General features: G+C 37.7%; 1 protein-coding gene across 2 annotated transcripts in view; it reads left to right on the top strand.

Annotated features, from left to right (window-relative positions):
• Positions 1–18,725, top strand: part of LOC124161512 (probable pyruvate dehydrogenase E1 component subunit alpha, mitochondrial) — a 33,126-nt gene extending 14,401 nt beyond the window's left edge. For both annotated transcript variants that reach the window (XM_046537856.1, XM_046537855.1), the window contains 4 exons: positions 841–994; positions 8,303–8,551; positions 9,391–9,639; positions 17,888–18,725. In XM_046537856.1, the coding sequence (XP_046393812.1) occupies positions 841–994; positions 8,303–8,551; positions 9,391–9,639; positions 17,888–18,076 (841 nt within the window). In that variant the 3' untranslated portion in view covers positions 18,077–18,725. The remainder of the gene's footprint in view (positions 1–840; positions 995–8,302; positions 8,552–9,390; positions 9,640–17,887) is intronic.
• Positions 18,726–21,442: the final 2,717 nt, after the last annotated feature.

Genomic DNA, 21,442 nt, shown 5'->3' with positions numbered 1-21,442 from the left:
CCTATAAATGTAAATGTAAATCTGACGAAACCGTATGGGTGGTATGAAGTATGGAGGTTTATGATGTAAAGAGGTTCACTATATAGAGGTTATACTGTATATCTCAATGGGAGTATGTTTGGTTCAATGAATAAAGGATGGGAGTGATCATAATGTTGTTTAAGTAATATTAGTCTTACTATATTTTCTGCTTGAAGTAGGCTGATTTAATATTGCTATAGTAAGCTCTGCCTCAACAGGTAAGCCTATAATCCAACTTGGAGAATAATTGCTTCTCCCATATCAGGCGATAATCTAATGTTACTCCCAGATACATATTTTGCTCCTTTTGTCATTTTAATGATAGGGCATTGCAAGGATGCATTGAGCATCCTAAGGTGTGATACAATAATTTGACATCAAGATCATAACAATCATAAATAAAACACGTGTTGTGTTTTTCTTTAACTTATTTCTAAGCCTTTATAAAGGAAATAGTGTTGCAGACTGGATAAGTCATGCTACATGGAATTAACAACTCCATCCCAAGTAGAAATTACATAATTTAAAGCCACATCACCAAAGATTTCACCAAAGTTGTTAAGCCAACCATCACCAAAGTTGTTATCTTACCAGTTAATGCAAAACTACATACATATATCATTAAGGGGAATTAAGAACAGAATAGGGCCCAGAACAGAAGCCTGAAGTACACCACAATTGGTATTGCTTAAGTATAGTATTAATTGTTAGTGCATTTGATTTTAGCTGAGGATTGTTTAGGAACATAAGTAATCTTTAAGAAGATTGGTAAAAATATAACCAACTGTGTATTGAATATATATTTATTTGGATTTTTAGTGCTCATGGTTGGACTTACCTTATGGGAGTGAGTGCTGCTGGGGTTTTGGCTGAGCTTACTGGAAAAAAGTCTGGATGCGCCAGAGGAAAGGGAGGCTCAATGCACATGTATGCGCCTAACTTCTATGGAGGGAATGGCATTGTTGGTGCGCAGGTGAATAATTTTTTATTTTGGCTAGTAATGTGCTGTGAAAACAAAGTGAAAGAATCCTGTTGATTTCAGGAGAGTTCTGAAAATTCATTTGTAGAGATAAAAGAGGTTCAAATGAAAACTCCTGTGAAGAAACAATTGCTGTGAAGGTTTTTTTAAAGGTGTATCCAAGAGGGAGGTTTTTCTGTTGTACCAAGTCAAAAGTTGTTGGCTTGGATTTGTAAATGCAATAAAGAGGCTTTTAATAGGATTTGTAAAGATTTCACACCAGTCAATCCAGAGAGGATTTCAATATAAGCATGGCATCAGGGTTTTTAAAGTTCATGTAAAATAATTATGGTGTCCTTCATGAAGTTGTCAAGAAGATTTTGATATAATGTACTCTTGTAAGGCTGACCAAAGTCATTTATTAATTCGGCATATTCATCAGTGATAATGTTTCTAGGAATACTTCTTCATCACAGGAGGCGGAATGCATCACTTGTCACTCTTCAGGTTCTTCTGCCTCATTTTTTGGGCATAGTTTGGATATTAATCCTGCACTTAGCAATGAAATGTCTTTCATTGAATAGCCTAGTCCATAAGCAGACTGTATGTTGTGGGCACCCACATCAAACCCGCCATTGGCCCCTTCATTAAATCATGACCTGAAGTGCTGAGGCAGGGATGTGCAGCTTGTGGGCCACATGTAGCCCCAATACAATTTCACGGAGACCACACAATTATAACCTTTTTGTTATTTTGACTGTTCTGGTAATTGGAATGCCGAGAGATTTTTTTGATATTTCATAGAAAATTACTATGGTAGCATTAATTAAGCATGGGTCGGTTCTTATTCTGGTTTGTTTCCTGACACCAGTTCTTAGTCCCAGTTGTCCATTCCAATTCTTAATGAAGTACATAATTTTTGCTGCTTAATTTTCAGAAGCTATTAATTATTTTAATTTACACACTATAGAAACTATCAAAAATAACTTGTGTATGATTGGATACATAGGTCACTCCAATTAAAGTATGTACTATCATTCGCAAAAGTCTTGCGACAAATCGAGCGGCGCCACTTTCGCTCCACAAAGATTGTGCCCGGAAAATGTATGGTTTTAGGGTGTATGCAGCAATCCAACACTAGTCTTCATGGTTCAACATATGGAGAACGGGTCATTAGGTGGGTGAGGTATTTTTTCATCCTTTTCAGTCTCGGGATTTGATCGCTTCCATTGAAGTGAAATTAATGTTCATTATATTCCCCCAAACACATTGTAGCATTTTATGCAGGAGGAAAGATCGAGGGTAATTCCTCGGAGAGATTTTAAAAAGCTTGTAGCTTGGCTCTTTTTGAGTGATCTTAGCTCTTTTCAGAGAGCTGGAAATCACGAGTCGTTCACTGTGAACATGGCAGACTTTTGTTTACATCTATCGACTCGGGTTGATGTTTTTAATACAATATCTACGACATAAGATACGAGGCAGCTTTGATATTCCAAGTGTTTCATCCTATAAATATCTGAGCAAACACGAAAAAAATGAAATTAGTTAAGCTGATCGGCATTAATTGTTGCGTAGTAACAACAGAGTTCTCCGACGTCCGTCAATCGGTAAAGATGTATCCCTTTCCACGTATTCAAAGTATGACGAGGAAAACTTAATGCCAGATTAAAGTCCTATTTTCAATGATTTTCGGATTTGAACAGGTATTGTTTGATGATATGTTCCGCTGCTGAATGAGTGTGAATGCGAATTTATTAATCTATGCTGCTATGTCGTTGATGATTCAGTTATCATATTTAGCTGCAATCATTTACATATACTCTGATGAATTCGGGATAATGTAGGATACTTACTTAGCATCATTAATTAACTTCTCTACTTGCATTAATTAGGTTACATGGTTTTCGGAAATTTGTTTGTTGGCAATACGTTTTATGTTTAAGGCAAGATTGAAATCGGTGGAACTGCAGCTAATTTCATAAAACCTTTCAAGTCGAGTAAGAAGGACGTAAGGAAATCCTAACAGAATTTCTGTTTGAAATGAATATATACGCTTGCTTCATTAGAAATACAAATACCGAGTTAGAAACGTAATGACAAATAATAATAACGATAAGGACGATACCATACTGAAGTCGCAGGCGACTTGAGCAACAACATCATAATATTCCTATAGTGTATACTAACCAGCCGAAACATAAAGTATGCGAAAGCCTCCGTGCTCAAGTTATAATCATATAAACGAATAAAAGACTAAAATGCTGAGAAAGTGATTATTTTGATCAAAATTCATTCAATTGAGAAGCACATGAAAACATATCAGTGTTTCAATCACAATAAATTATTAAAATTATGGCTTTCAACAATTGAAGTCTGAATAGCGCAGTGGAAGAATACTTGACTGGTAACGGGAGGGTCGGCGTTCAAATCCCTCCAATGCCCAAAATTTTTTTATCCTCCTCACAGCCGTATTTTATTTTAAAGTTTTTATATTTTTTAAATGTATCTTAAGAGGGTACCAAATGTTGAATTTGAGCATTTTTTTACTACAATTTCTAATTTAAATGATCGTGCGACAAGAATCCTGCGTTGTTAGCGCGTTAGGACGAATCATTGCGTTTCCCTTGAGGGAACTCCAATCAGAATCACTGGTGAATGTGATTCCCATTGTTATAAGGTTTCCTTTACAGGTCCGTAACTGCTCATCATTATTAACCTTTGGGATGAGAACTATCGTAGTAATCTAAGGTTCCATATACGTAATTTCTTAAATAGATCAATTTTAGCTGATTAAAAAGAAAATTATGAGTGATATTTTGTAAAATTTTGCCGCGATTATGCTGTCCGTCTATGTAGTATGCTGCCCAAATGTCATCAACGTGTCGCCATTTCCCACCAAGTTAATTTTTCCAGTAAAGTTTTTCAGAATAATTTTACCCTTTTCCGTTTCGTAAATAAGCATGCTGCACTGCAGTGACGAAAACTTTTCTTTGAAAATTTTCAAGAAAAAATCCCTCGATAGAAAAAAACATAAATTAAGTGAAGAATTTACTTTTAAACTGTAGGCCTCAATATTCTATAATCAGTGTTTTTTAGTACAGGAATTTTGATGGAAAGGGACAGAATGTGAGTCCAGCTGATCTACTACGTACAATCCTAGGAATAACCTATGCAATGGTAATCCTTAATCGTGCATGCACCCCGGCGCTTATTTTTAAATATAGGAAAGGCTTATTATGAGATATTTATCAACTATTCTTCTAGTGCGTACTTTCTTCAAGCAAATTATGGCATCAACATGTATATGATAGAGCTACAAATTGGCCCTATTTACACTATTTTGGAAGTTTGTGAGAATCACTTACGGCCTGCGAGTTTTACTCCAGGTAAATTGCTTCCTTGTCCTTGGCTGGTACAGTTACGGTAAAGATGTAGGGCAAGACGAGGTGCAGGACCTATCAGCTGACCAAAACTACGGCCCGGGAGCACCCTGTTCAGCATTAAGAGCTGAGGGAGCGGCTAAATTCTGCGCAAAATATTTTACCTCCCTAATCGATAGTCTGGAATTAAAAAAGGGCGAATATTGGTTGAAATTGACTTTCAATTTAATCTCTGCCCGTCGTTGTTATAGGAAACCTTACCAATGGAGGCATACATGGATAGGGAAAAGTCGTAATATTAAGTCACTCTTGAAGTTAGCTGTCCTTAATAATATAATAATGACCTAAATATTAAAAACGAAACAATAACTAATTTATTTTAACAAAATAGAAGATTAATGTGATATGATCACTAAATATGTTAGTGCTATCGTAAAAATTTAAGCCTCTCCTAGATATGTAAACAGTAAAAATAAAGACACATTCTGCTAGCAACGATGAGGCCTTGCGATTTTTTTTGGCAATCAAAATTCCATTTTTTCCGAGGAAACATTTCCATTGGTGTAAATATATTTATCCAATTAACAAAAATTGATAATGAAGAAGAAAGCTTATGAAGCTATCTTTATCAGCTTCAACCTACGTAAAGAACTATTTAATGTCAATCAAGTAAAGATGATGGAGTCGAAAGAGCCATATTTATTTTCCGGAAAATAGCCAGTTTATTTTTTATTCATTTATTAACTCTCCTATATCGAACAAATATTTCTACAACTTAGTATAAAGTCTCCTGAATGACGTTGAATCCCTAAAAAGTGTTACGCGCGAGTTGATTTCCGTGTTCCTAATGGCGGAATCGTGCCCCCAGCCGGCCTTATGGGGTTTACCGTTGGAAGCCAGTCCTCATAGGTACCCACTCTTTTAACGGGTAACTATTTTCAATTCTCTACTCCAGTGAACTACGAGTATAAAAATAATCTCAAACGCCGCGACGACACAACAACATCAACGCATGATCGATGCTCGTTTACTCAACTGAGCATCGTAATGATTTCCTACGTCTCCTATCGTGCCACAATGACCTGTTCGTGAGTCGTTCCCAGAGCTACCATGAAGATTCATACCCAGATAGTGATCATTCAAATTTAATGGTGGCCAGAAATCGACAATGGAGCGAAAGTGTCACTGCTCGATTTGTTGCAAGACTTTTGCAAATGATAGTACATAATATAAATGATGAGCCAGAAAACTTTTTGATTTTTGCTTTGCTCAGATTATATTGGTACCCAGTCTTTTTGCTGTCCGTTCCAATTATGGTTCTTAGCTCAAGAACTGAATAAGTTAACCAAAATACCCCTATTAAGTATAAAGTAATTTCATTTATCTTCAAAAATTGTTCCATATGTGTGTCTCTCAGAGCCTGTAAAATTTTAGTTGCTACCTGCTGGCTGGCTGAACTCTGGCTGAAAATCAATCAACTCTGGATGACAAGTTATGTGTTGTTGGATAACCTTTATTGAGTGTCTTAAGGTAGCCATTATGGGATTGCATTTGGAACCAAAATGGCTTGAGCTGGAAATCCACGAATATCACTAACGAAGGTTCTCCAGAAGGCCTTTAGATGCGTCTCTACCGATGGTGCATTCAAACAGGTTTTCAAAAATCACTACTTGCATTATGGACAGGCAGAGGGATCAGAATTTCATGGGGAAATAAGCTATAATTATGGCTGTTGATTGAAATTTATGTTCATGGTGGTGTGACCTCTGTGAAATTCATAACTTTTCAACGCTGCTCCTAACAACTGCAAATTCTTCTAATGCATGTATTGAGTATGAATTGGTTGCTCTGAACCCATCCCTGCACTGGCGTCATTTTTGAGAACTGATTAAAATGTGCCCAAAGTGGCGACATAAATCAAGCTTTTACCAGATGGATTGAGGCCTCCGAAATGTAGCCCCTTGGACTCTATCCTCCTCTGCTGTAACTTTTGTAGCAAATGAATCAATTTCCAGCATTATTTGGTGGAACTTCTTTCCCCACCTCTGTACTCCTTAGAATTATGTAGTTCCATACTAGCCGTTCCTCTCGAAGGTTTTGTTTCTCATCAGGATACTTTATTGTTTTTAAATGGTTTCATGATCCCATATTTCTCTCATTTTCACAATTTTGATATCGTTTACTTTGAAGCAATCCTATTCTCCATTGTTCATGAGGTGCTGCTTGTTTTAATGAGGTTTCCTCTGTGCCAAATCCTGTTCCATAACAATTTCACCTATGAAGGAAGCTTTTCCTCATGCACCAATCAGTGAAAGACTGCTCTCAGGTCACATTTACCACTCATGTCTCCATCCGCTTCTGTCCCGATCTTTCTTCTTCGTTTCATTTAAGCTGTTGATCTTCACCTGATGATCCACCAATTTAATTCGTCTCCTTCCTCTCTCCTTTAAGTGTCACACTTATTGTACATATCTCCCTCATCACATGGCCCAACCAGTTTCCTTTCCTTTTCCTTAATTCCTTGTGGAGCGATCTTCCTTCTTTTACTTTCCTCAAAGCCTCCTCATTTCTCATCTACCCATTTTAATTTTTCTATCCTCCTTCACACCTGCATTTCATCAGCTTTTAGTCTATTTCTTTCCCTCTTACCTAATGTCCACACTTCATATCCATTCGTGAAAACACTCAATGAGTGACACTCTTTCTCACCTCCAGATCCAAGTTTTTACTGCAGGGCAAGTTTTTCTTCTAGCTGAAGGCCTCTTTTGCCATTGCTATCCTTGCTTTTATTTCTTTAATTCTGCTTCTTTCTTCTCAATCCATTTATTTAAACTTTATTCTCTTGGTGTAAAGGGTGAGTTAACTCTTTCCCCTCAAATTATCCTCAGGCTTGTTTCATCCTCAATATGGCAATGCTTCATTGATAAATAAATGGATTGAAAATTTGTTAATTCCATGCAACTTTTTTCCATAATAATTTGGTAATCCATAATTTTATTTGGTAAACCCTGACTTGTTTCATCACATCATTGCAGAGTATAATAATGGGTTTGAAATATCTTTGCGGCTGAGGGGGAAGGAGCTGGAGTAAAGGAGAGGAGGAGGTGGGCAGAGGGAAAGTTTCTTGGTGGTTGACTTTCCTACAGTCAATTTGGGAACAACCGGTTTGGCTTAGGGCCTCGGACAGTGGCTCAGTTCAGTGCTTCAGTTGCTCTTAGACCTCTGTTGTGCTTTCATTTGAGTGTAAAATTACAATGGAGCTGCCTAAATCAGCATTTCAGAATTTCTTAATGGAGGAAAACATCTGTTTCTAGGCGACACTGGGTTCAACAGGCATGGGTTATTAATGAAGGAATGGGAGATGGTGAGAATCAGGGAATTGCGTGAAAGACGTGGTGGCATGCAGAAGGTAAGTGACATACTATGCTTGAAAAAGGCACATCACTTGAGTGGTGGTTGGTGAAAGTATGTGTGATTAAGCATCTGTGATGGAAAGAGATATTGTTGGCGTGATTGTGTTGTATCTAATTCAAATTATTGAGTAGCTGAAAACATTGAAAGGGGAAAATGCCTAAGGCCTATAATGGACCAGCCTGGAGAGAAGTGAAATATCTGTTTCCATGGCATTTGGTTACATTTGAATTGCAATTGAAATTTTTTTATATTGGGCATGTTTGAGTAAGCAAATTTTAAGTTAGGAATTATTATACGAGTTGCTTGCTTTGTTATCAAACCTAGCATTTCCCATTGATACTTGTGCCTCAGCCTTTCACCTGCTCTGTGACTGGTTTCAGTAGGGTGGCCGACCCTTCCCACTTTGTGGGGATTTTTGGCCCTTATCTATCAATGAGGACCCCAATACGTTTTCTTGACACTTTAAAATACCCTTAGTCAATGCATGTAAAATGTAAGTTATTAACCTTTTAACTCTTCTCACTTTCAGGCTCCCTTGGGAGCAGGCATTGCATTTGCCAGCCAGTACAATGGCACAGGTGGTGTGTGCCTTTCTTTGTATGGTGATGGGGCTGCCAACCAGGGACAACTTTTTGAAGCCTATAACATAGCAAAGCTGTGGAATCTACCAGTCATATTCATTTGTGAAAATAATGGCTATGGCATGGGTACCAGTATTGACCGATCGTCTGCAAACACTGCTTACTACACACGTGGTGACTACATACCTGGTATCTGGGTGAGTTGGGTGGGGAAATTTTCATGGATTTGGCATTGCACAATATAATTTATATTATTTGAATTGGTTATAACAATCCCTCTTGAAGTACATGTGGAATCCAAGTAAAAATACATAGAAAAGAAATAATATGCAAACAAATAGGTGCAAAATTAAGTTATTGTGATAGCAATATTTCAGAAAAAAATGGGCATGGTTTTTGTTTGAAGAGGTGTTGAAAAAAATTAAATTTGATGATTTAAAAGATTATAAGAAAATTGTTATTCAACGAAGTAATGTGTAAAAAACTACTCAGACAAGTTAGGAGACGTAGCTTCTCACAAAACTTTTGAAGATATTATCACCTATGTAATTATAAATCTTCTCTTAATTTTCATTTTTAAACTTCCATTTATTTGTGGCTTATCTAAAATACACTAATTTTTTTCTGACATTTCACATTTTAGTATGAATATTACCATCAATATTATCCATCTTTGACTTGGTATTCTTCAGATAAAGATTCTAATGCTTGTATGTGACTTAACGATTGTGCTAAACAAAAATTTGGCCTTGGAATGTAATTTGGACTTGAGGGAGCTATGCATGTGTTAGAGAGCTATGAATATCTTTTTATGAACTTTTCTTGAGTTTGCCCCCGCGATAGAAAATTGAAGGCCACAAAGGTCTTGGACTCTATCTTTTTTTTGATTCTCAAGGCTGCAAATTAGTCTCCAGAATGGGCATTGAGTTGTTGGCTGCCTTCATTTTCTTACTCGGTGGCCTTCCTTAGAAAAATCTGTCTATATTATTTGCTGGGGAAGTGTTAAATCATACGTAATTGCATAAATTTTTCACAGGTTGATGGGATGGACGTGTTGGCAGTCCGAGAAGCAACAACATTTGCCATTGACTACTGCAGTAGTGGCAAGGGTCCCTTAGTAATGGAGGCATATACTTACCGCTACTCTGGTCATTCAATGTCTGACCCAGGCACAAGCTATCGAACAAGAGAAGAGGTGCAAGAGGTCAGACAAACTCGAGATCCAATTACATCATTCAGAGAGAGGATAATATCTTCCAATTTATCTTCTGCGGATGACCTTAAGGTTGGTAGAAAGCTCACAGGAATGGGTGTTAGTGTCCTTCTAATATGTGTATATATTTGTCACAAATAGTGGTATTTCAAAAGTTTTCAATACTTTTCTTCAGGAAAACTTCATGAAGTTTTCCCTTTAACTTGTGGTTGAGATTAGATTAGATTAGAATACTGTATAAGCGCGTGTAAGAGGTGCACCTTTTTTCCCAGAAATTTCAGCCGAAAATGGGGGTGCGCCTCTTACACAAACTTCTTATCTTCCCCCCCTCCCCTTCACCGGTCGCAAGTCCAAGGGGAACTGAGTGGCCTTGGTTTTCAGCGTGAGTCAGTCATCTGAAACCCTGGGTCAAAAACAAGCGGCAGGCAGGGGAGTTTCTCCCTCAGTGGTGTATTTTAAAAATGCTCCTGTTTGCTTTTCTTGTTAGCATCGCTCTGTCACGTCGGTACCCCAGGGATGAACATGGAAAAGATCGCGCGGGGTTTTTCACTCCGGAGGGCACGCTAAATTTACTGCCACGAGTGGGCATCCTGCAGCATTCATACAGCATACAGTAATCGCTTATAAAACGTAGAGAAACGCGTAGTTTTGAAGGACATACCGGGTTAATAGTCAACATCTGTCTTGCCGAGCAATTTCCATTACGCTGAGGACCTGATTTTTCAAAAATCATCTTTAGACGCTAATATGAGGATTTTTGCAACTGAAAATTATATTGGTGTCAAAATCTGCAGTTTAAAAAATTGGATCGAGTGCGTTCATTGTTGGACTAAATGGTGAACAGAAGAAATCGGAAATGCTTATAAGTGAAGAGCGCTGAAGGAGTGGTCTAGGGGAAGGAGCGCGCTCCCTCCCCTCCGTATTTCAAGCTACGAGGCTATGAGTGAAGGAGCAAGGGAAGAACACGTCCCATCTTGCATGTGACGTCGTTGCCGTCAAAGGGAAGGGGCGAAGGCGCAACAATGTGATACACGCAGTTTGTGTTGTCTGAAGTTTCCAGTCCGTCTCGTCTTGTTTGAATGCGCTAATGCTACGCTTGTTTCTTCTGAAATTGTGCTATTTGGACTATGTTGAATATTAGTAGCTTCGTTTTAACGATAAATCTTTGTGTCAATCAATTAGAGCTTAAAAAACTTAAATACTGTCAGATATACGTCGGGTTAGGTCTCATTCTTTTTAGAACCTCGTGCGTGTCATGCAATTGCTGAAAGATATTGAGATATCTTCGAGCTCAGTAGGTGACTCACCTAGCATTTGGCCTCCAGAAACTGGGAGAATTGAACCTGGTAGACCGAAAAAGGTCAGTTGCTGAGACGGGGTAGGGATGAAACACGTTTCCATTGTTCCCCTGTAACTTGATATTTTCCTGTTTTCCTGTGGGGTCTCGGAAAGGAAAAAAAAAAATGGCAGAGGCATTGGCTGATGGAGGGCCGAGTGTGGTTCCGTTAAATCTACGACGTGGTTATTATCCTACGGTGCTGAGATTGCCCCGATTGTGGTCCAAACTCTTGGGGAATGTTCATGCTATGTGCCTGTCGTGAATTGCCTTAAAATTTTCCACGGCTGCAATTCTAATGCAATACTCCTGCGAGAGCTTTTAAACAAAATTGTTCGTGAGTAGGACTAGCATCGTCGAGCAACGGCGTGTGCGAAGAGATGATCGGAACTCTTTCTACTCCCTCTTATGCTGCTATTACCACTGCAGTTATCAAAATTTCTTCTTTCAATTAGTATTTCAAAGTATTAGTATTGAAAGAGGAAATTTCAATAACTGTCGAAATTCCAGGCATACGTCTGCAACACCGCACGATAGGATGAAAAGCCACAAAAATTTTTTCTTTTTAGCTTCGATGCTCAAAATAGGGGTGCGCCTCTTACATACGCTATTACGGTATGTTAATCTGCTCAAAGAAATTGGTTCCTTTGGTGTTATAATAGCTTGGACAGATGAAGAGAAGTAAGCAAGGCAAAACGCAGTGTAAAAAATTGCTCACAATTAGCAAGGAGTACAGGTACTTAATGACCATAATTATTTTGTAAAATGAAGTTTTGAAATAGCCCAAAATTTACTCCCTGAGAAGGCGATGACAATTACACACTTATTGCGACAAGGTCAGGGTAATTCTACTATCACAGCATTATTCTCAACTGTGATTTTTTTTGCAACTTTGTTTTAATTTTTTAGTATTAGGGATGGCCACATCGGATACCTTGGATCCAAATATCCGTGGATATTGCCCTTCACCAGATACTTCGGATACGATTTTTCTGAAGGCATCGGATCTGGATCTGAAATTTAAAATTTATGCTTCAGTATATGCAACGTCCCATAAGAGGGAGTGGAAAGAGTTCTGATCCTCTCTTCACATGTGCTGTTGCACTGCAATGCTTGTCCTACTTATGAGCCATTTTGTTTAGAAGCTCTCGTGGGGGTTATGCAACAGAATTTCAGCTGTGGAAAATTTTAAGGCAAATTACGACAGGCACATAGTGTGACTCTTCCCAAGAGATTGAGCAACCATCAGGAGAATCTCAACGCCGCAGGGTAATAACTACGTGAAAAGTGACTACGTCACAGATTTCATAAAAACACCCTCGACCCTCCATCAGCCCATGCCTCTGATATTTTTTTCCTTTCCGAGACCACACGGTTCATAAATCATTATCGCAAAGGAAAATATCAAGTTAAACGAGAACAATGGAAACATGTTTCATCCCTACCCAGTCTCACCCACTGACCTTTTTCATCCTACCTGCTTCATTTCTCCATTTGTGGAGAACAAATGCTAGGTGAGTGACTTGCTGGACCTGAAGATGTCTTGATAGCTTTTGACTGTTGGATGAATTACCACTAATGATGAGATTCAAAAAATAATGAGACCAAACAAGTGGCATTTCTAATACTACAGTAAACTCTTGATTATACGAAGTCAGTGGGACCGGGAAATTGGCACTTAGTAAAATCGAGTTTCGTAATTTCAAGCCTTTTTCATAAGTCACGAAAAAATGTTCGCTTTTGTTATTTCCGCCCTTTTTTGTTTTTAGTGGCCTTATTTAAATGTTTTCGGTCGTTATTCAAGGTAGAATTCTTAGAAAAGGCTTTTTGTTATCAATTTATGCTGTGAAAGATCGTTAAATAATTATACCACCATAAATTTCCCATTTCTTGTACATACTTCAATATCAACGATCGCTTAAGAAATTCCCGACCAGTTTAGAAAACGTAATCAAATAATGAATTGCAAAGTAATTGTAAGAATTTAATGTCATAAATTTGTGGTTAGGAGTGAATAGAAACAATTAAGTAAGCATAAGATAGATATTTGTTTCCAGCAACCACAGAAATATTAACGGCAGCCGCCCTAACAATACTCTAAGGGCCTAACCGCCATTTATGTCGCCCTCTATCGCTCAGTGACGAGAAAAAAAGAATAATGAGGGCCTTAACCCATTTCCAAAATAACCTTCGTAAGTTAATATTTCGAGTTACTCCGTATTTTCAGCTGAATGTTCTATCTTTTCAATTAGTTATTTTCATTGAGATTCAGTTACGATCATAAATTACGTAGGATATCTTCTGGCGAATATTTGAAGTAAATTCTGTTTGAGTTCTCCGTCCGGATGCTGTGCTCCATCATCTTTGCAGACGTTCCTACGAAAGACTTCAATCTTCATCAGGACCATATTCTTCATACCGGGTGTGAAGTGCTATGTTCATATAGTATTCCTCTCTTCTTTTATGCCGACAGGAGCAAGGTTCCAACTGGAAAACGACAGGAGAAACATCTTCCATTATCGGAGAAATAAAGAGAGAAACGTTATTATCCGCATTGATTGTTTTCCTACAAGAGACGTTTCATCATTTCTCAATGTGTATGAAGTATTGGTTCACTTGCGTGAATTCCCAAAAATGACACGCAAAAACCTGTACCTTCACCTCATTTAGTTTTCGTGTTCCTTTCACTGCCGTATTGAAAGTTATGCAAAGGATCATTGACATAGAGAAAAGATTTTCTTAGTTTTAGCCCTAAAAAATAGTCGCGCCATAATCGTAAATAAATGTAGTGTGGAAAGAGCAAAGAAAATAATTGCAATTGAAAAGTCAGCAGAGAAGAAGAGAGACAATTATAAGCACGGCACCATTTCCCCGATAGTGGAAGATACTTCTTCAGCCTCTCTCCGGTTAAAAACTTACCCCCGTTGCAGGTAAAGATGAACCATGCCCTTCTCCACAGTCGGAGAAAGTTGGTAGTGGGGGGGTTGAATAAGAGTGGAATGAGGAAAGAAGTGTGGTCAGCATAACAAGGGGTGAAGGGGCAGGAGAAGGAAGGGTGGGGAAAGGGACTTCAGCTCTGCCTCAGTCTACGTTTGAGGGGCGTATTTTTTTACGATGCACTCAAGCTCAGTCACCTTAGGGAGGGAGTGAATGGGAAATGCTGGGGAAGGAGGGGTTTGGGATGCACAAGGTGGGTGTCAGCAAGATCAGCAGAAGGCCGCAGGAGGGAGTAAACAAAGACTTTGGAAAGAAAGATCTCTCGGCATGGAAGAATGGGGAAGCGCGCGAGAAGAAAGTTCATGGTTAGAGTTAGAAGTGCGTCTTCATTACGAGTAGCCTGAAAAATAAGTTGGTGGTAAATAGAGCCCAATACTTAAGATATTTAAGTTGTTTATTCAGGAAGGCTAATATATACACGAAAAGAAAAATCCGTTATTTTTTTACTTTTTGCCCTTCTCCATCGCCGCTTCCACCATGGTTTCTCACTTGCATAAATGGGAATTTAATTGGGGACCTAAATCGTTAGCTTGATCAAAATATCTTAATGTTTGGAGGTCAGCGTATACTTCTTTTTTGTTTGGTGAAATTACTTCCTCACTTTCATCTTTGTCGTCACTGCTATTATGACTAGTCCTGGCTGCTGCTTCATCCGACGTAGGTACCGGCGTCGCATTGTCGCAAGCCTGGATATCATCGTCTAGGGCAATATAATCGTTTGATGTTGCGCGCTGTGCTCTTCCTGCTTTGTCCAAGTATTTTTCAAAATCATCTTTTAAGCCTCTAATCTCCTCCGCGATTTCATCCGCTGCAGCTTCCTGAAGGTATAACGTAATAAATCAACCATAGCCGTGATATTATAGCGGTAGAATTACTAGTAGGCTCGTTGTAACAATTACCAACCTCGAGAACATCCTCATGATGCGCTATCTGAGGGAATCCGGCCGATTTCCAGCAATTTGCGATTGTAGTGGAGGAAATCAAGTACGTCTTTGAACCGTGTTTCTCTGATGAAAAATAACAATTTTATTAACTTGGCCATTTTAGCAAAGTTAACAAAATCGTTATTTCTCATCGCAGAAACACGGTTCAGAGACGTACTTGATTGCCTGATTGGCAGGAGTGCGATGCTAACAATTATTTTTTGATGATGGCATTGATTGATAGATTTTCAAAATGCAGTCAGAGCGGTCACTTTTGGGGAGAGAGGCCCCCGCTCGGAGGGTCGAGGAGAGGGGACAGCAAGGGTGAGCTCGTCGAGGAAAGGGTCCCGGATTAGGGACCCTTCGAAGTGCTTCGGTGAAAAGTAGTCAAGTAGTCTTAGAAGTATGTTCGTAGCAGCCTGCCTTGCAAACGTACCAGGTACGTTCACAGCAGTGCAAAGGGTTAAGTAGGAGTGTACGAAATACCCCACGCGACCTTCCTGACATGTTAAACTACGAAGTATTGTCGATGCGATGTTTACGAATAGGCACGTAAATAGGGGCATTATGTCAGTCGCAATATTTTTACTGAACTCCTACTTCCCTTAAATTCCCTCCATGAGGTTTTAGGCGAACCCTTTCTCTCCAAAGTTGCACTATCATTTACGATTTCACACTTTTGATGGACCACAGTCGGAAGTGCTGATTTTTTAGCTAACTACGCCGGCGTAACTAGTTTTGTTGACAAATATTTCGCCGTAGTTCGTATAAACGAATGCCATTTGCTCCTGGGGACCGAGCCGAGGTTCGTAATTTCAAAACATTTCGTATAATCGAATAGCGCCATGTATTTAGCATAGGGTTTTTTTTTCCGGGACCGCAATATCACTTCGTATAATCGAAAAATTCGTAAAATCCTGCTTCGTATAGTCGAGAGTTTACTGTATTTAGGTTTTTTTTAAGCTCTAATTGATTGAATCAAAGTTGCTTATTTACAAAAGCCTATATCAATATTTAAAATTGTCCAAACAGAACGATTTTCAATGAAACAAGTGTGGCATCAGCACCATCAAACAAGAAGATATGGCCTGAAAACGCCAACTGCATGTATCACATAGCTTGCCCAGCTTTGCTGGAAGGCAATGACGTCACAAAATGGCAAGACCTGACATGTTTGTCCTTGACTCCCTCATTCGTAGCCTCGTTGCATGAAATATGGAGGGAGCGAGCTTCTTCCCTGCCACCTCTCCTATACGCATTTCTGCTGCCCACCCCTTCCTCTTGCTGAGTGGTCGCTTCGTTCTGTTCCCGCACCTTGTCACACCTGATGTTTATGTTGTTCTAGACATTGTTAATTGCATTGCAGACTGTGCAGTTGCGATTTAATTTAACTTATTGATATATCGTATTTCTCCGAATATATTCCTCCTTCCAATATAGTCCCCCCCTCTAATTTTGAGGCTTCCGTTTTGGGAAAATTTTCTTTTTAATGCATAGGAATATAGTTCCCTCTTTACTTTTACTACGGACATTTTTGGAAAAAAAAGGGGGGACTATATTCAGATAAGTACTGTACTTATAAAAATGTCTTTCATTGTGAAGAAACATTTTTATAGACTAATAGAATAGCTAGACAATAGAATAGATTATGATTCATTAGATATGATTTTTTCACTAATTCACTTAAAATTTGCGGAAAAGGCAAAATTTTGTTTTTATTTACCGATTTGGCATTATTTCATTTTGTTTCACGTTATTTTGCATTATAGTGTGTTGCAAATTTCACGGATCTCAACTTATTATTAGTAATAATATTTTAGTTATCTTTAGATGGAAGGATTGTTCATAAAAGTTGTGTACCTCGCAGGTAAGTGTATGTCTGTCGTCATTGAAACGTTTAGGCTTGATTTACCTGATAAAAGATGTACCAGTGTATATTATTTCCATCTTACAACCAACCTGACCTACGAAAAGCATTCATAATCTATCCTGTTTGTAAATCAGGGAGTACTTTGTATTAAAATACATATATTTAGTACAATAGATAAGATAATTTAAAACAACACTTCGCACAATCAATTCATTTACAATGTTCTTACACAATTACATACATTATGTAAATGACATTTTGTTGAAGTAAAAAAGAATGCAAAAATTTTTAAAATTTTCAAACTGCTGTATCTTAACTAATGTTCTTAATATCCTGAAGAATAGAAGTCCATAAATTACATGATTGTATATAAATGGTTTTATGATATTTATTGGTCCTGTGAAATAGTAAAATTAGTTAGTTTTATTTTTTGTATTTCTTTCAATTCTCTCTAAATTGTGCAAATTCTGGTGGAAAATATAGATTGAATTTTTAATAGAAAAATTATTTTACATTCATACTGTTCAGCAAACAACATGTTTTTACAGATATCTGGAATTTTTTCTCTTTTGGTTATGGTTTGATTCTCCGCCAGTTAATCCAGATTTCTTCTAGGTGAAATCATGCCTGTGCATTAAATCAAACATTGTTGGCACGAAGTCTTCAACCTCCTCTACTTTAGTAAAATATATTCTTCAGAGCTTATCCTATGCATGTAGGTTGGTTGAAAGTCCAGTTCCCGTAAATTAATGTCAGGTTTTAAGCTTAATTTGCCAAATGGCCAAAGTTGATAAGAATTGTTGTGCTAGTACATATCTTTAATAGATTTTAGATCTTGAGTATGGCTGAAATAGTTTAGTACTCCTATTACTTAAAACAAATACATATTGTTTTAAAAAAATTCCAATACATATTAGTGCCAATGCATTTCTTGTGAGATATGTGGCTCGATAAGGTGGAAATTATTAGTATGTACTAGTTAAGTAAGACTTTGCAATATATCCACTGGATTTATTTTTGACGACATGTTTCGTTGTTACTACAATATTTTTGATAATGTTGCTGTTGCAATGGAACCCCTTATGCGAAAATAAAGTCACTAGAAATATTTGGATATCTAATATAAATTATAATAGAACTGAAAGTAAGAATGCAGCTTTTAATAATTACATTTCCTTTATTTTTTATGAGCAGAAGTTGGAACAAGAAATCCGCAAGGAAGTTGATGAAGCAGTGAAGGTTGCAAAACAAGATGAAGTAATAGGATTGGATGAGCTTGCTGCAGACATTTATTCTAATCCATTGGAAGAAAAAGTTCGAGGGATTACACCATGGAGTCCGTTGACTCACAAAAGCATAGGGCCTGCCGTGAATGTTAAGTAAGGTGTTCAGTAACACCAATGAATATTTTACAAGTGATATTAATTATCAGTGATGATAAAAATTCATAGCTGGAAGCAGTGATTATAATAATGTGACTCTTAAGCTGCAATACTCATTAAAGTGGACTGCTGAAATTATTGAAATCCTGGGTGCATTTGGACTTCTTCATAGTAATGGTTATCTAATTTAAAGAAAAACTCTTGAGGTAATGTCACTACTCATTTATTTCGTACTGTTTTGTGGTGCTGAACATGAAATGTCATGCAAATACTAAAAAGTTTTTTTGTGGGGGATTTCAGTGCAACTGACCTTGTAAATTTTGTACAAGTGTAATACTCCCTATTTAATGTTCATAATTTTATGTTTGTAAATTTGGTGCTTATGAAAGAATTTCTTACAATCATATTAGGTAAATGTAGTATTTATAGTTATAAAGTTAATTGTGTTAGCTGTGTGCAGTTGTTTTAATGTTGGGTTTACCTTTTGTCAGAATTTTGATCCTAAGACATAGACAAAGCAATTGTAGGACTCAATTAATGTTGAAATCACTAGTCAAAATTCTGGGAGGTACCAAATTCAGTTGTTGCTTATGCATTTTAAAATTGTGAATGTTATTCGACTAGTTAAATACATGACATTTTTTAATAAGTATGTCTCTTTCCTTTTTCTTATACCAAAATTTACTTCCTTAATTAGATATTTTTGAAGTTTTCCATTTCAATATTGAATCATTAGCATCTTACTGACAACCTTGAAGCACAAGTTGTGTATATAATATCCCAATGGGTATTTTTTGTTAAATACGATAATTTTTTTATGCATGTATTTTTGGAGTGACCAGATTCCAAGGGATGAAAAATAAGACAGCACCCTGTGAAAAAGGAGGACTAATGGAGAAAAAATGAGACCCTTGAAAAAATAACAATGATTTCATAATTAAGAGCAATGAAAATTTATTTGCATGATTAAAGGACCTTGAAAATGACACCAAATGTCGAAACCATGGTCGGTTAAGTGATAAATAAAATAGTGTGGACATTACCATTTGTGCTTTAATCATGGATATAGCATTATTCCACAAAATTAAGCCGGAAACGATTTTATAAAAATTTATTTGCACCAAACTTAAATATATTTTACTGTGGATCAAATTTTTTCTAGCTACAGTGGAACCTCGTTAAAGCGAGTACGGGCTATAGCGACACCCCCGCTATTACGAGAGATAGCCGATGCACCGTCGATTGACCCTATAATAAGCGTGTTAAAAAATTCGTTTTTACGAGACCCTTTCGGTGTTGGCTCTCGCCATAGCGAGGGTTTCACCGCCGGAAGACTTTCATGAAGACTCCTTAACCTCTGTAATTGCTAGCGATCTGTTAGAAATGAAGTTAATGGAGTGCTCAGTCTCAAATTTATGTGGTAAACTGTCGTTCGATAAATATAATGATGACAAAACAATGCTTTGCATGATTTTTATTCAGTGCGGCGCTTATAAATTGTTTGAATAGTTAGTCGTTATTAGAGTAAGGAAATTTAGTGATGCAAAAAAACATCGCCTTTCTTCTGGATTTATGCTTACGTTTATCGGATAGATGTTTATCTGTCGCCGCACCACTCCTGTTCCTGTATATCTGTTCGCAACAGGTATATTGGCTATTATTTGCTCCACCTCCGGTAAAGCGACAATTCGCTATAGCGAGTGTTTATTAGTGCACCGTGGGGTGTCGTTATATCGAGGTTTCACTGTATATTGGCATTTTTAACTGAAAACTATTGAATTTGATACAAGCATATTGTTTGACATTGTAATTGGCCAATTTGAGGCCCTTTGCTGAGGCAATGTTTAATTTGTTTCTCTCATCAGTCCACTGAGGTGAAATGAGAGAAAGTGCCCTTTCAGCATTTTGTGTTGTACCCTGGTATGCTGAAGAAATATTGAGATATTCTGAGTGGCTATCAACAGATTTTCTATGTATCATTCATATTATGTGTATCATTATATCAAAAAGGAGGACATTTCCTGATACTAAAAAAATCCGCCCGGACATTGAACTAACATCCAAAAAAGAGTTGTCCGGATTAATCTGGTCGTCTATTCACCTTATGTATTGTGGCTCCTGCTGATGAAAATTAAGGTCAATAAGGCAGGGTAAAGCCGTGAATTTTGACAAAGAACCTTAAATCTCTCAAATTTTGATTGTGGAACTACGATTGATAGATCAAAAGAAAAATCGATATTTCGATCTTGATCCAAGGCCGAGTCACGTGCAGATGCTGTCCACCCATTTATCTGCACTCGTAAATTCAAAGTGCAGTAATTCCTGTGTGTGCCATGACAGTACATTGACCTTAAGCCTGTAATTAGAAGACCAGTAACCCAAGTGTCCATTAACCGTGGCAAAAAATCAGGCACTTCTTCACTTCCCTACCACCCTGCTCCCTCCATTTTCCCACTCACACCACCTTTAGCCGGCCCTGAATTTTGCCAACGATAGGTGATGTCACTAGAGGTAACACTTTCAGTGCTGCGTTTTGCATTCACGGCATCTGTGGCTTTTTCTTTTTTCTTTTCCTTTTAGTCAATGTGCGTTGCCTGCGGGCAAATGGCTGTGATTGTTACTTGATAAATATTTATATCAAAAATGGCTTTTCAACAGTCCGTGAATTTGACGACATTTAAACCGTGAAAACCAGGAAAAAATAGTGAATTTTATAATGTAGTTATAGTGGGAAACCTTAGAATGAAGAAATGAAATGGGTAGGGTGTGCAAGTAATGTCAAAGTTTGAAAGAGAGTGGGAGGGAAGAGAAAACTTTTGAAAACGATGGGTAGAAGACAAAAAAATTTAATTGGTCACATTGTGAGACACCAGGGTCTTTTGAAAATTATCATAGAGGGATACTTTGGTGGGAAGAACGGCAGAGGTAGGCCATGGATCAGGTATATAGAGCAGGTGATGGAGGATGATAGAGAGAAAGCTGGTGCCCAAAAAATAGGGTGGTTTCCTATTATTTTTTTATTGCCTAAATCGAAAGATTATCACTCCTGGAGTACGTATTTCACGCTTTTAGATTTTTATATGACGATATCTATTTTTCACGATTAAATGAAAAGTGAAAATTTTCAAGCGCGCGAAAATGTGACGGCTAAGTATGAATGCCGGGAAAACTCCGTGTGACGTCACTCTGGTTCCCGCTGCCGCAAGTGAGGTGACCTTGGGGTGAGGCTTTGAGCGCTGATACGACGCAGGATGCTAGCAGGTAGCAGAGTACCCTGCTAGCTGGTAGCTCTTGGCTTAAATAAGGATTATTAATACCTTATCAAACGAAGAAAACTTTCCGACCTTAGCCTGTTTTAATAGGTGAT

Source organism: Ischnura elegans, chromosome 6, assembly GCF_921293095.1.
Source record: "Ischnura elegans chromosome 6, ioIscEleg1.1, whole genome shotgun sequence".
NCBI classification, from domain to species: domain Eukaryota; kingdom Metazoa; phylum Arthropoda; class Insecta; order Odonata; family Coenagrionidae; genus Ischnura; species Ischnura elegans.
The sequence above is the reverse complement of the archived record's forward strand: the minus strand, read 5'-3'. Positions and strand labels throughout refer to the sequence as shown.